General features: G+C 43.0%; 1 protein-coding gene across 1 annotated transcript; it reads right to left on the bottom strand.

The window, feature by feature from the left end:
* Positions 1-7,325: 7,325 nt before the first annotated feature.
* On the bottom strand, positions 7,326-9,258 carry LOC125227508. Its single transcript, XM_048131841.1, has 2 exons — positions 7,565-9,258; positions 7,326-7,467 (listed from the first exon to the last, which is right to left on the bottom strand). Exon 1 carries the CDS (start codon positions 9,256-9,258, stop codon positions 7,708-7,710), a length of 1,551 nt encoding a protein of 516 aa, XP_047987798.1. The 3' UTR covers positions 7,326-7,467; positions 7,565-7,707.
* Between the last annotated feature and the right edge of the window lie 7,542 nt (positions 9,259-16,800).

The following is a 16,800-nucleotide window of genomic DNA, read 5'->3' as shown; positions in this document are numbered from 1 at the left end:
AATAAACTTTTATGTAGGATTTTAAAGATCTATTATGCACGGCCCTGTAAATGACGAATAACAGTTCGGGAGTAGAAAAAATGTCTTACAGTAGGTACACACATACACATGCGGAGAGAAGTGACGGGGGACTTTGTTTTATAATATGTCTGTAGATATATACTTATAAATATATTGGGCCATTTACGGGTAACAATTGATGTAAAATATGTGTTAGACCCCTTTTAAAACAACGAGTCTAAAAATGTCTTCTAAAGTTAATTTGACGACCGATCTGGCTCAGTCGGTATAGTGACCCTGCTTGCTGAGCCGCGGTCCCAGGTTCGAATCCCGGTAAGGGTATTTATTTGTGTGATGAGCACAGATATTTGTTCCTGAGTCATGGATGTTTTCTATGTATATAATATAAGTATGTATTTATCTATTTAAGTATGTATATCGTCGCTTAGCACCCATAGTACAAGCTTTGCTTAGTTTGGGGCTAAATTGATCTGTGTAAGGTGTCCCCCAATATTTATTTTATTTTCGAATCGAATTTTAGTTGACAACCCTGCTTTTGAATACTAAATCATTAATTAGTTCACCAGTGAAGCAGAAAAACTGGAAACAATTCGGGACCCTCATAATTGGATTCTATAACAATATATTTCATAATTAAAGTTATTAATCGCGGGGCTCGTTAGCCTGTTTGTCTATGGGTTGAGGCCTTTGCTTTTGGGTAATGTGTTAAAACTAGATTTCATTTGATTAAAGATTTTTTTATAGTAATTGGAGGTTAAATTTTGGGAAACGTTGTTAAGCGTTGGCAGTGTTACAACGAGTGCTGCCGGCGTATCATGCTGCCAATTTTATCACTTATCAACGTGGATAAGACATCTGTCACTAGCTTTAAGATGAACATTGTGAAAGAAAATAAATATTTTTGATTTTTTGATTTGATTTTTTGATTTTGATCTGTCACTCTCACACTGACATACTTGCTAAAGCGTGACGGATGCTTTATCCACGTGGATAAGTGATAAAATTGGCAGCATGATACGCCCCGGCTGGTAGCCTAGTGGTAAGGCACTTTTCATACGACAAACCGAACAGGCTGTATACGTACAAGTAACATAAATTATCATTATTTTGATGAAATGACTAATCCCAATAAGGCGTATATATACTGGCTTGGAGTCCTTACAAAAACTAGTACCACCATGAAAATAATTTAGCAGCCATTTTATTATATTTTATAGTAAAATTTCCCTGTTTTTGGTCCTAAATTACTAAGATGGAATAAAAATAATAAAATATATATATATATATATATATTATAGGACATTCTTACACAGATTGACTGAGGCCCACGGTAAGCTCAAGGAGGCTTGTGTTGTGGGTACTCAGACAACGATATATATAATATATAAATACTTATATACGTAGAAAACATCCATTACTCAGGAACAAATATCTGTGCTCATCACACAAATAAATGCCCTTACCGGGATTCGAACCCGGGACCGCGGCGCAGCAGGCAGGGTCACTACCGACTGCGCCAGACCGGTCGTCAATGGAATCAAGCGTTACTTCGCGGAAACCCATGTTAAACAAAAATGTTATCTATTCGCAGATTAGCAAAGGAATGTTCTAGATTTTGATTACTAAACGGTCTAAAGAAATTCACTTAGTTAGAGTACCTACTATTTTAACGTTTCGTATAGTTAAAAAAGCAGGTAACGTATGTACAATAAAGATATTATTCCTCAGTATTTATTTTCTATCTTAGGCTAGGCTGTTTATAATATGGATATAAAAGTAAAATACAAAAACACATACAAAACAATATAAAAAAACATATAAACACATTATAAAAAACCTAACCTAGGGTGCCGCCAGCAGCGGGGCAGGGCCCAAGCTGCCGGTGGTTAGGGCTGCAGAGAGAGGAACCGTCGGACTATCCGCGCCGTGTCCAAGATCACCGCCTTCTGCATCTGGCCCTTGATCCAGCCACCTAGCGAGAGTCTCTTAAGATGTTGGTCGAGACTCTTCGCTATAAGATATTATTATTATTAACGTACAATACCTACATATTTCTGTAGGATATTTTATTTACGTACCTGGCTAAACTGTTCACATTTCCATGGAATGTGTCTCTGACAGTCCTTACCAACGTTATTATTTATTCACTTTCCACTTTATTTACCCGCGCCGCGAACAAATATGTTTGCAAGCCAGCTGCAACGGTTTCGACAAATGAAGCCTTCCCTTATACGCAAAAATAACATGCTCGTATCCAGTTTCATATAAATTGCATAACATAACAGTTCCTTATGTTTATTTAACGTCTTTTCATAGAATACGTAGCTACTAGATATACCACTTCACACGCGTACAAAAATTTTATCAACGGTAGATATTCTATGTAGGAATTGTAAGTATAGGATTAAAATAGTTAATTTATTTTTCACCACACCAACTGGTAAAGATCAATTTTGCTATTCGAAAACGGATAGCAAAATTGCATTTTATCCACAAGAGTGCAAAGTAATTTCATACAAATTTTAACTTGATGCCTTGAGCTGGCTGGTAGAATTTACCTACAAATAATTATTTTGAATCATAAATTTTGAATAGATTGCTGGATTTGATTTAAATTGATGTTTTATAGTCAGTATTTTGTTCGTGTTGGTGTGGTGAAAAATGTTGTGTTTCACTCGGCGGCAAAGTTTGTTTAACCTACGTGCCTTGAGACCCTCGCAACGCTCAAGATTCCACTTTTTGAACCTCTCGCTACGCTCGCGGTTCAATATTGGAATCTTTCGCTTGCTCGGGTATCAATATTGGCACGTGCGGTTAAACAACAACTTTGCCCCCTTGTAAAACAAATAACTATTTATTACTTTATTATTATTTGTAAAGCAGGCAGTTGTAGTAACTGATAAAGCCTTTATCCAGTTAGCAGAGGTTGAAGGTGTTATGTACAATTGGCACCGTGCTTGTCTAACTTAATTTAAAAAGTTTTTAGTTCTATATTTGAAGCAAGACATTATATTTTTTTAAATCATCGTCACCAATGGTGATTCACCATCCGTTGACAGATGTTTGTAGAGACATCGGCGCTTGTGGATACAACATTTACATGACACACGTAAACATGAGTAGCCCAAAAACTTCACAGAAAAAAACAGCACATAAACTAATCAGAATATCTGAAAAACTCTTTTGTAGTAGTTTACTCTACATTCTTGGTTAAAAAAAGATGTCTCATTTTTTCATTTGATACAAGTAGTGACAGTAAACTCTAGCGCTGACGGTTATTGCGCAGAAGTCAAAAACAGGTCTCTCAGAGGATAATAGGGGGCGAAGGGTATGCGTCCCCATGCGCAGCTATCCCCTCCACATTTCACTCAGCGCTAAACTTACGTGCCGCTTTCTACAAAGTGACCAATCTTCGTACAACTCATCTGTGTCCCTACACTCAAACATTAACGTTTTTCCGCGCAAAGCCCGCTCTGTAATAAATTACAATATCACAAACAAAACCTCTCAGGAAAGTTATTAGGGTGAAAGTGCAAAAAATAGTGCTTCCAAGCAATGATGAAGACGTTTGCAATCAATTACAGTGACATTTGTATGGGAGCGGGGTATATCCGATGTACGGACATGTATGTAACATGATGATATGATGGTAGATTGGGTTTTTGCTACACATTAGAATATAGGATGCATTATAATAATGGTGACAATGTGGTCGGGTTACAGAGGAAACTAGAAAAATGTGGCTACATTGTAACGTTTTAAGGAAATGCATGTGTTTATGATAATGATTATGAATATTTTTACACAAAAGGACTAAGCTATTCTTGGCATGTCTTGTGTGTTAGGTAAGTTAATGGCATAAGTATATAATTTTCACATTTTAACTTTTTAACCTGACGACGGTTGCCTTACGCAAAAATATTTATTGGGAATCAAAAAAGGCAGTGTTCAAACTACAGTCAGTTTTAAAACCCCGCACTATAGGGTTATGGTTATGGTTATGGTTATGGTTATGGGCTCCGGTTTCCGCACTTAGCCTCAAAGATAGAGGCCATTGTGCGTGCTGTATTTGCCAGCTAGGGGTCTAGCCAGCCTAACTCCGCCCAGAAGCGCAGGATCCTCCTGGTGTCTCCACAGGCTTCTCGGAGTGACCTCGTCGTTTTGAGGATTTGAGCCCGTTGTGTGTTCACTCCCTCGCATTCCAGGATGACGTGGGCGACCGTTTCTTCGGCCGACAGGCATCCTCGACATAGAGGGCTGTCGGTCTTACCTATAACATGTAAATGTTTGTTAAGTGGGCAGTGTCCAGTAATGGCAGTAATGTTGCCTACGATTATTCGTAGCGATGCTCTATTCAGAGTTAGTAGGCGCTTTGTTAAGCGCGTATCCGGGTGTGGCACTACTTCCCGGGAATGTCTGCCCATTGTTCAGCGTGTTGTGTTCTGGTTTTTTGACGCATCCATGACCTGAGTTGACCAAACGGTAAGGGAAGCATCGGGATTGGCCCAGTCGCTTTCCGGTCCGAACCTTTTCTGGCCAGCTCGTCTGCTGCGTCGTTCCCTAGAGAGCCGCTGTGCCCCTTTATCCATTGTAGCGTGACTAGGTTGTTTGACCCTATCACCTCCAATGCTCGGTGGCACTCTAGTATGAGCCCGGACTGAATGGTCTTACTATCTAGGGCTCGCAGTACTGCAGCGCTATCAGACACGATGCGTATCTCTTGGTTTGTGATACGTCGCTTAGCCACTGCGTTGGCAGCCTGTATAATGGCGAAGCATTCACATTGGTAGATGGAGCTATATTCGCCTAAGGCTGTTGAGATATGCGTGTTTATTTCGGGAGAATACACGCCCGCACCCGACCCTGTCTTGGTTTTAGAACCGTCGGTGTATATGCGTAGTTCGTGTATTCTCGACCAATCGTTTTCCTCCTCAACAAGTTGTATGTTGTATTTTCTGTTGAAGACGTATACTTTGGGTACCCTGTCATTAGGAGCCATCATTAGTGGTTGGTAGTCAATGGCGTTCCTAAGGATCATGGTGTGAGCCCCGTTCGATGCACCCCAGAGGTTGAGTGCTTTAAGCCTCACCGCCGCGGAGGCCGCCTCTTGCTGTATGAATAGGTCCAGGGGCGGTAGTCCTAAAAGGACCTCCAGGGCCTCTGAGGGTGTAGTTCGCATGCAGCCCGTGGTAGCAATGCTTGCTAACCTTTGGAAACGCTGCAGTTTATTCCTCGCTGTGGTGAGTTTGGTTCTAGGCCACCAAACCACAGCGCCGTATGCAAGAATAGGCCGTATCACTGCAGTATATAACCACATGGTGATTCTTGGGTGAAGGCCCCAGGTCTTACCCAGAAGTCTCTTGCACTGCCAGAATGTGATGCGGGCTTTATCTAGTTTATTTTCAAGATGTTTATTCCATAGCAGTTTGTCATCCAGTGTGACACTGACACCTAAATACTTTACCTCTCTGGTAAGTGCTAGTGTCACTCCCTGGAGCTTAGGTAACTGAAGGTTCCTTATACTACGCTTTTTCGTGAACAGTACTAATTCAGTTTTGGATGGATTTACGGATAGTCCCTGCTCCGAGCACCATTGTTCGACGATTTTGAGCGCGCCCTGCATTAGGTCGCATAGGACTGGCTCGAACTTCCCTCTAATGAGGATAGCTACATCGTCTGCATAGCCCACGGTATAATAGCCGGCCTCGTTGAGCGCTCTAATGAGGCTGTCCACCACGAGGTTCCACAAGAGTGGCGAGATTACCCCTCCCTGCGGGCAGCCTCTGGATACAATGGCCCTTGTATTGCTATTCACGTTTACCTGCACTGCTCTGTTCCTTAGCATGCTGTCAATCCATGAGGATATGGTCTTGTCAGCGCCATGGTTTAGCAGTGCTTGGCTTATGCTGTTGAATTGCGTCTTGTCGAAAGCCCCTTCTACGTCGATGAAGGCTACAAGTGCTGATGATTTAGTTGATAGAGCATCTTCTATTGGTGATATCACACTATGTAGTGCAGATTCCGTTGATTTGCCTGAGGAATAGGCGTGTTGTTGGTGGTGAAGAGGATTACGCAGCAGTGCCCCGTCTCTGAGATCGCGATCGCAGAGCCTTTCCATTGTTTTTAGTAGGAAGGATGTCAGGCTTATTGGCCTATATGCCTTTGGTTGCGTATAATCGTTCTTACCTGGTTTGGGTATGAATACCACTTTTACTTCTCTCCATTTCACAGGGATGTAACCGTGAATTAGGCAGGCTCTGTAGATTACTATTAGGTGCGGCGCGATGATGTCCTTACCCCACTGGAGGAGTCCCGGGAAGATGCCGTCTAGCCCAGCCGCCTTGTATGGAGAGAAACTGTTTATTGCCCATAGTACCTTTTCCAGTGTTACGGCTCTAGTGGCAGTGTCCATGGCGGCTGCAGTTGGTTGTACTAACCTTTGCCTGTCCGCCCCTTCCCATGAAGTCTCCTCCGTGACGGAGCAGTCGGGGAAGTGTGTGTCGAGTAACAGCTTGCAAGTCTCACTGTCGGTAGTCGTGTAGCTGTTATCAGTTTTCCTCAGGGAGCCTACATTTCTGGCGGGGTCGCTGGAGAGAATGTTTTTACCCTGGCAGCCTGAGAGTTGGTCTCGATGTTGGTGCAGAAGGCCCTCCAGCAATCGCGTTTCCGTTCTCGGATGCGATTTTTGTACAGCGCTTGGGTCGCTTTGTACGCTTCCCAGTCGGTCGCCCTCCTAGTATTCTTTGCTCTATTGAACAGTTTGCGAAGTTTGCCTCGCAGTTTCTCGAGTTCAGGTCCCCACCAGCCTTTCCGGCTGTCGGCCTTAGTCGAGGGTGTTGTTAGTGGACAAGTGCTAGTAAACGTTTCCGTTAGTATATCTGTTAGTTTATTTACGTGTGCCTCTATGTCAGCAGGTTCCGCGTAGCTTCCTGGGAGCACTGCGAGTTCCGGATTGCTAGACAATAACCTGTTGAACTTGACGCGGTCCGTACGTCTCGGGTTGCGCCAGGGTTCAGGTTTTGGAGTCTCAACGCTTAGTTTGTATCTTACCCATCTATGGTCGGAGCATGACAGGTCATTTGACACGTGCCAATCGGAGATCATTTGCGATGCTCTTTCCGTAGCGAGTGTGGTGTCGATAATAGTTTGGAATCTGGAGGTCACGAACGTGGGTTCCGACCCCTGTTCATGAGCTTAAGGTTGGTGGAGAATAGAAACTCTACTAGGTCCTCACCTCGTCTATTGGAAGATTCGCTGCCCCACAGCCTGTGGTGCGCGTTCGCATCCGCCGAGACGATCAGCTCAAGCTTCTTGTTTTCGCAGTATTGGATGAGGTTTGCCAGCTCGACCGTCGGTATGTCCGCGTCGCCCGGCAGGTAGGCAGACGCTATGATTAACTCTGGGCTGCTGGCGCAGTTACTCTGGAGCCTGACCGTAGTCAAGTCTCTGGAACAGAACTCATTCATTAAAACTGCGTTGATTTGTTTGGGGATATATATGCAAGTGCGTGGATTGGTTACAGTTGTGTCCAGAAGTAGCTTACCTCCGATGTTGTTTAGACCGCAGATTCTGCCCTTCCTTATCCACGGCTCCTGGATAAGGGCGACGGCCTCGTTGTTGACCTCCAGCATTCTTCGCAAGGTAGCCGTTGCGGCTTGTTTATGCTGGAGGTTGGTTTGTGTGACGTTAGTTAGGGGTGGAGGAGCCATCTCTGATGCTCATCTCCTCGTCCGATTCTAGCGGGGCGTCGTGGTCCATCAGCTGCGCGACATCCCTCTCAAGGTCGCTGTCATCAGCGTCCTCGCGCGGGGTTGTCAGCGGGCAGGCTGACGCCCCTTCCGCCCTCTCGCTTGCGCTGGAGGTTGGATGGGGGACCGCAGGTTCGCCTGTCGAGCTCTGTCTCTCGACGGAGCTCGGTTCGCTAACCTCCGACACCGACGCGCCAGCTTCTGTATTAGGAGCGGTGCATTCTCTCTGCTTCGCAGCGGAGAGGGCACCGCTCACTACAGTAGCCGTCGCAGTCTCAACAGGTGGCGGCGCATCAAGCAGCTTGCCACTGCTGTTGAAGAATCGGATGTAGGCGTTGCCCAGTTTATAGGCAAGCCTACGCTCCCTTGCTATAATTCCCGGAATCTGGTCTGCCGGGATGCCGAGAACCAGGAAGGCTCCAGACGTAGTCCCTTCATGGCGCTCGACATTGTAAAGCGACCAGCTGCTGACCTGATACCAAGGGTTCTGTCTACGTAGGAGGATCTGGATCGTCCTGACGTCTTCCGAACAGCTTGGTAGCAGAACAGCGGACTTCACCCGTCGGGGAATGTCAATTTGGCGCTTCACGACCAGTTTTGTGTCGGGAATTGGTGACACGCAGGTGGCTATGGTGTCCTTGAGCCACTCTACGTCCCTTTTGCTCTCGCACTGTAGTTTCAGCACTCCTTCACTGTGGAAAGGTTTCCCACGGAAGGAGGGCCAGTGCAGAGCGTGTGGGCTGGAGCTCGGAGTGCCCACCAGATCTACGATGCTGGTCTCCAGAGTCAGCTTTAATTCTTCCACTTGTTCCGGTGTAAGGTCCTTAAAGGGTTCCGTCATCACTGCGACATACAGGTCGTTTAGGACTACAGTGTCAGCGTAGGAGACGGCCTTCCTTACCACACCCGAACCAGTGGAAGTTTTGGTTCGCTTCGGAAAGCTTGTTTTCGGCGATAGTGTGTCGTCGGGGCGAGGACGTTTGGGTACTGGGCCCGTGCCAGTCTGCTTGTCTGGCGCCGCTTTTCCCTTCTTCCCTCTGCCCCCACGTTTGCGCCTCGCTTTCTCGGTCGCGTTGGATTTCTCCTTCGCGCCCGGTGCAGGACGTGCACCTTTGTCGGCGCGCTGCGGTGCCCCACCCTGGCTTTCGCCGGGGCGTTGCGGTTGCTTCGCGCTGACATCAGCAGCAGGGGCCTTTGTCGGCTGTCCTGCGACGGCTGGTTGCCGTCCGTCCCTATCTGCGGCTTGTTTGTCTGCGCGTAGGGCCGCGCGTTTTTGTTTTTTGCGCATGTCTGACGGCGTGCGCTTGCGTTTTGAGACCTGTTGCCACTGTTGCTCACCAGCCACATCAGTGGCGGGAGCATTGGTCGTTGTGGCCTTGGGTTCAGGCGCTTCCGAGGAAGCTGCGACCGTTCCCTTGTTAGCGCAAGGCGCTTCCGTGGAAGCTGCGACCTGCTGCTGGTTTTTGGGGTTGGATCTTTGTTTCTCCATTGTTTGTATTTTTGATAATTCACCTCCCGTGCTTCCCACCCTCCATGGAGCCCGCAACGTTGGGGATGTAGCTAAAGTGTACACCAGGAATACCCGGAAGGTATAGATGCATTGGGTTGGGTCTCATGCGCGACATCAGGTGCTGCAGACGAGTGGCTGAAGGAAACGATCCCATTTCCTCCAGTGGTTCCACCCGCCCTCGCCCCGTCAGCATGGCCGAGCCCCAGCGTCCTCCCAGAGAACGCCCCCCCCACATCTGGCCAGCGGACCGTACCACCTCAACCGTACGGGACGCGTGTCCACTACCCTGCAGTGGCTAGCTGCAGGGCAACCGTTTAGTCCGAAATTCGGACCGAAAAGGGCGTATCGTCCTAAGGGGATAACAACACCCCGACCCCCTGTAGGTCTCAGCCCCCAGGACTCCTGCATCCCGACGTACGGCGTTCAACTGCGCAGGACATACGCAGGCAGGTGTGTATAGTCCGCTTATGCCACCTACTCCATAAGCGGAGCCGGGAGTCCGAGCAACGAAACTAGCAATCCAATCGAAATCAGATTACTAGCAACGTCGCAAGGAAAACTCCATAGTTTGTCATACCCCGCTTGGGCTTTTAGGTCCTTGCGGGTTATGACCTCGCCTCCATACTCGGCTACTGGTGGTCCGGGGTAGATGTAATTGTGCGACGCCCGACTGACCACCAGCATTACCAGGGTGTACGACCCGACCCACAAGTGAGACGGGTTCGTCCATGACCCGCGGCGGCAGTGCCATGGACGACGGGGACGTGGTATGGTAGACTTGTAGAGGTAGACGTTGTGAGCTCAGCATCGCACACCTGAACTAACGCACCTACCCCCACCTAACACCCCCGCACTATAGGGTGTAAATACGTCCAATTAATAACAGATAAGGCTCATCTGAGATAACTGAATTTAATAATTAAAAAACGTATCACTAATCAAAGCCTTTAAACCACTTTTACGTGGTCACTGTATATATGTTTATTTTATCCCTTATAGCTTCTGGAAACGACTTCATAATATGCGAAGAATTAGTATTTCCATAGTTCTGCAGCAAACACTATCCTTTCCTTTTTTGACCCAAAGTTACTATTTACTAAGCCAGTTGTTAAATTATGAATTACAAAACAGTCAAAGTCATCAAACGGTCACAAAAATTCAATCACCAATATTTCCAAAAACGTATACATTCCAAAAATTAATATCGAAAGGCAATCAACGCCGTGTTTTAAACAAATAAAAAAACAAAGTCTCTTGTTTAGTTTTTACGAGGGTGATTAGGACCGATGTCACGCCGATAAAGGGCATAAAGCCTAAAATTGAAAAGGCTGGCTCATTAAAAATGCTATATTTTATGATTTTTAAGCAGGCAGGTGAAACTTGTGGCGCCGGGGTGACCATGGGTTTGGTTGTTACTCGTTAGGAGATATTGTCGGCATGTCTGAAATTAATCGAAATAAGTAGGTATGTACTTTATTGGGGAAAATAAAATGGTGTTCGTAATCAATAATAACGAGTAAAATAATATGTATTGATCAAAATGTGTTTTTAAATTCATTATACGCGATTTAATCCGTTTCCATAGTTTTATTTCAAAATGTTTTTATTAACAAAAGTTATGTACTTTTGAATGTTTTTCTTTTTCACTTAGGTACTTTTTTGAATGTCAATTTACGATTTTTGTTTCACTTACCTTTGTGTCGCTCAACTTCAAGATTGGGAAAATCTATTTTGCTAGGTTGGTTCATTTTTATATTATCAACCTTAAATCAGAATGGATTTACCCACTTTTCACAAGTTAAGCGACACATTTCATTAAATCCATTTATGCCATCCATTAATCCATTATTTTCTTATTTAATCACAAGAATAGGTAAGTACATGTAATATTTACCTACCAATTACCTATCTATTTCAGTTTATAAAATACATGTACTTGTACTTACCTATCTACGATCCAGGGTACATGATCCATGCACAACAATAAGCTTTAAGACTAACCATCCTGTGTCCACATCATACCTCAAACCCAACGTTCTCACAATCACACCCACCCTACACAGCGCCCCGCCGCGCGATTCTAATGAAATAAACTGAAAATCAACACGCGCCCGCTTTGTGCCGCCGACGAGATAATTAAAACGGGAATTTATAACACTGTCCCGCCGCCGAACGATGCGTGGACACGCTATTGTTTCTTTAATTGAAAATTGATTTAGTGCTACACTTGACCAGTTATTGTCTTCTGACCTTAGTCTTAGAATAAATAAAGAATTCATACATTTAGGCTATTACCCGTACCAATGAGTTTTTCGGAACTTATGTGCGAAATGTCATTTGATATTTGCTAGTCGCTTTTTGGTGAAGGAAAACATCGTGAGGAAACCGGACTAATTCCAATAAGGCCTAGTTACCCTTCGGGTTGGAAGGTCAGATGGCAGTCGCTGTCAGAGCGGACCCCAGGCTCCCATGAGCCGTGGCAAATGCCGGGATAACGCAAGGAGGATGATGATGACATTTAAGCTATTTATATGGGATGACATTTGGGATAAATTCTGATCTTACCACATAAATAAATATTATGAAACATGTTTATAGAAATCAACTAAGACCCACATTATGCTCAACCTCCATAGCTCTGGTACAAATATAGGTATTAGGTATGTGATGAACACAACACAACATTCAATGACTAGGGTTTGAACCCGGGACCATCCGATTCGTAGTCACAAACACATGTAATAAAATAAGTAGATAATAAGAAAATTAAAACAGGAATTTATAATAGTGTCCCGCCGCCAAACCACACGATGCGTAGACACGCTATTGTTCCTTTAATTGAGAATAGATTTAGTGTTTCACTTGACCAGTTACGACTTAAAAAGAGAGACTTAGAGTAAATAAAAGATGATTAGTTTTGGACCATATGGGATAAATTTTGGGATAATTTTATCCAAATCAACCTAGCCCCACAATAAGCTCAACCATAGCTCTGGGACAATACTATGCTATGCTCTACGTGCTAAGCGACGACATACATACTAAAATAGATAAATACATATTTATATAATATGTACATAGAAAACACCCATGACTCAGGAAAAAATATCTGTTTTCATCACACGAATAAATGCCCTTGCCGGAATTCGACCCTAGGACCGCGGCTCAACAGGCAGGGTCACTACCGACTGAGGCAGACCGGTCGTCAAAGACACAATATTCTTTAGTAGGATTTGAATCCGAGAATTATCGATTCTTAATCACGGTTAACTTTCCTAATATATAACGGGATACTTAATTTAAACGGGAATTTATAAGTAACACAGTCTCGCCGCCGAAATATGCATGCACTCTATTGTTTCATTAATAGTACTAATTACACCACACTTGACTAGTTATTTTGAAACGTCCAAAATTTTGATGCTCTGTTGTTACAAATAACACTAAATATCGGAATCATGATAAAAAGTAACCACTTTGAGCTATAAAAAATACTTTATTACTTAATTGATTAATCTTGGTCACAACTATAATATCCTTCTCCACAAAAACAGATATAGGTATAATAAATCGATTTAGTCAAAGACCATACACAACCATTATAACTAAATGCGAAACCTGCTGCCAAACCAGCAGGTTACTACTATACTAACTATTTTTTATATTTTTTTAAGTTAATAGAAGCGTCTCTATGGCTTAATAGATTATATTAAAATCGACATCTTCTTAATTAAAACATTAGGCACCTGTTCCAATTTTATTGTGAAAAATTTCTATTTCACCTGCGAATCTCATTCAATTTTCTCTACAACTTTTACAAAGATAGCAAATCACCTTTGTCGCTAGTGTCGTCAAAAAACACTAAGGCTCAAAATGAATATTTAGTAATAGGTACATTAAGTTAGATCCAAAAACAAGGACAAGATTCAATTTGCATAATATTAATTAAAAATTCAGAATTTTAGTACCTACATACAAGGCTGTTTTTGTCCGTCCGTCCGTCCGTCCGTCCGTCCGTCCGTCCGTCCGTCCGTCCGTCCGTCCGTCCGTCCGTCCGCGGAAGAGTAAACTTAAGGTACAGTAGCGTAGCAGTCGGTTAGTTCCATTTTTGGCCACCAGTCGGTTTAAGTTGGCAGCGGCGCCCGCGCACGAACAGAAGGCCCGCTGCGCACGCCCCGTTGCGCGGGTCATTGTTGTTACATTTTTATATTGTGCTGGGCCGATTGAATATTGATGTGAAATGAGGGCGGGTAAAAATGGCTTCATGTGGTCTGAAGCTATGTTTAACAAGTAGGTTGCGCGGTTGATAAATTTATTTTTAATTCTTATGTTCCTCAAATTATTCGTTATTTAGGTGACTTTTAGATGTCCGTTGCTGTTACAGCGCTTGCACCAGAGCTGGTGTGGACGTAGACTTGACAATGTCATATTATCTACTCACTTCATTAAGTGCCATTATTGTGGACGTATTGCAATTTCCTCACTTCATTAAGTCAGCCTTTCACATTAGAACACACAATGTGCTACGTACTAAGTTATCAAATTATTTCTTATTGTTATTCGATTCCGTCAGTAAGGGGACAAAAATAGGCCCAGTTTGGTAACTCGGTGATCTCGGAAACTGCTGTTTATCGGTTTTGGGTTTTAAGGGGCGAAAATCTATCTGAGTTTTCTCTTTGGGATGCACATTTTTGATCTCTTTTTATTTTTTCCGAGTTGAGACTAACTTAACCATAACAAAAAGACGTGGAGTTGATTCACAATTACAACTGTCATCCTAATCCTAACATTACATCAACTTATTTAAATTGTATCCTAACAACGAGCAACAAACACCTACTATATTTAATCAAATTAAAAACAAAGACAAAAACCCAGGCACGTATCCCACTTATCACTCAACTCGCTCCCTCAATTTGTTATATATCAATTCTGATTTATTGTTCTAATACATCAGAGAACAGTAGGTTATTATGATGGCACAGACTTCATAGACACCGCATTATGAAGCGTTACAAAGAGCCACCACGCCACCAGACATGTACAATTTAACATTTCTAATTTACCACAATTTGAGAAGCGCAATTTAACCATTACATAGTGTAACAAAAAAGTAGTAAAGAGTTTTTGAATGATTCACGGTTATTTTCATTAGACTTATATTGACCGGGATATAGACCGTGATTATCTTTTTGATTTTTGTCGAGCTCCCGATATTTCGACGCAGTTACATGGACAACACCTGGTTTTCCGTGATCATGATGCATGTAACTGCGTCGAAATATCGGGAGCTCGATAAAAATAAAAAGGTCTATATCCCGGTAAATATAAGTCTAAGTAGTAAAGACGTATTTAGGTACCTCTTGGCATCCGTTGGCGCGTTGCATGGACGACATCCGGAAAATTGCGGGTCACAACTGGATGGGACTTGCTCAGGACCGGGACAACTGGCGTAAGTACTAGAAGAGAGGCTATATGCTCAGCAGTGGGCGATAAAGGGCTGATATGACGATGATGATGATGATAGTGTAACAATTCAGGTTCTAAGTATTTTTTTATAAATATTCCTAAATAACACCAGGGTGCGTAGCCGAATGGCACAAACGCTCACGAAACGAAACGCTCGTAGATATCTATTTATATCGCTCTTGCGTATTGGCGCGACAGAGCCAGACTACCTTTCGCGGCGTTTCGTTTTCGTTTCGCGTCGCAGAAATGCCATTCGGCTACGGGGCGAGGGTTGTACTTAAACGTTGACACAAGACACAACTAAATCAAGCGGTTGCGTTCCCATACTTTACTACAAGATAAACAAATAAATAAATAAAATAACATATGTGTGGTGACTTGAGTAACTTGAGTTATCCTGAATGCTCCGTCTATTGAGGTGATCTGTGCATGATGGATATGCATAATTAAATAAAGGCAGAAGAATAGAAACCATTTTGGTAGCGATTGAATTCGTTGAGTGATGTATGTCGCTTATTAGGCTGGGCATTTTGAATCTGTATTCTAATTGGAAGTACTTTTATATCGTTAGAATGTTTTTTGTTGGGGTTAAGGGTTGAATATTCAATTTAATATATGAGATAAGATGAATACAAGCAGCGAACTAATTTACTCTTGTAAAATGGGGTCCAAAAGCTCAATTTCTACTCGGACTGCTTCAAAAATTCATGGAGAAATTATGAATAAATAAATAAATCAATATTGGGGACACCTTACACAGATCAACTTAGCCCCAAACTAAGCAAAGCTTGTACTATTGGTGCTAAGCGACGATACTGCTAAATAGACGATATACATACTTATACATATACATAGAAAACATCCATGACTCAGGTACAAATATCTGTGCTCATCACACAAATAAGTACCCTTACCGGGATTCGAACCTGGGACCCGTAGCAGGCAGGGTCACTATCACTACCGACTGAGCCAAATCGGTCGTCTTTTATTGATACATTCGCCATGCACTTTTGACGCTCACTGTACATTGCGCAAATGATAATCATTTCTACAAGATTGTTTCACAAGTTGATCGACAAGGGCCAGACGAAATATGTGACATTATCTGGGTAAAGGGACCTTATTGTCAATGGCGCTTACGGCGTTATGAGCGATGTTCGTGTACAAATACGACGACACGGGACGTAAGCGCCATTGACAATAAGGTCCTTTTACCCAGATAATGTCACATATATACATGTTGCGCGATAACAGATCGTCACTACTTTGAAAAAATCTCGTATCTTACGCTGCTCCTCAAAGTTAAAACGCAGTAAGTCTATATGTATTCCATACATAGTCTTAGGTACTACAATTTTCTTTTCATTGACAGACGAAGATACAAGTTTCTTTAAAAAATGTAGTGACGAGATGCTTTCTTACATACACACGAATTTTGCGTGGCCTTCATTATTCAAAATTCTTTATTTCATCGATTAATTAATCGAGATCAGTCAAATGTCATTCTGATATCACTCAACATTCAATTTGGCCTGAACATACCAAAATCAAAAAGCACAAGTTCATTGGCCACAATAAAATGTTACTAAACTAATTCAAACCGAGTATTTCTGATAATAAAACCTCCTGTTTAGACTACACGTGTAGCTACCGAACAACAGGAGCGAGCCAATACAATTACTCTCACATCATTAGTCTACAATCGCGTTGTCTATCATATGTCTGATACAGCATCAGAATTGCAATTATATTTTTAGCTACATCTAACTTAATAACAACCTTCTAAAGTATACTATACAATTGATTTTCGCACTTCCTTAAGAAGCTTCATCTAAGATTAAAAATATGACTCCGGGTATCGCAAGCGCCTATCGCGATGCCTTGTCAATTAATACCTCAGAAACAAAATGCAACAACTGCATATTAACTTCGAAGAATAAATCGCTTTTTGGAACTATGTTTTTTACTTTTCGTTTACAGTAATGAGATGCGCCCATATCCGAATCAAGCTTGAAATATGACTCCTGAATGATTTATTGTAACAAATTATCT

This window comes from Leguminivora glycinivorella, chromosome 6 (genome assembly GCF_023078275.1).
Source record: "Leguminivora glycinivorella isolate SPB_JAAS2020 chromosome 6, LegGlyc_1.1, whole genome shotgun sequence".
In the NCBI taxonomy this organism is placed as follows: Eukaryota; Metazoa; Arthropoda; class Insecta; order Lepidoptera; family Tortricidae; genus Leguminivora; species Leguminivora glycinivorella.
Note: the sequence above shows the minus strand (reverse complement) of the source record. Positions and strands in the feature narration are given on the sequence as shown.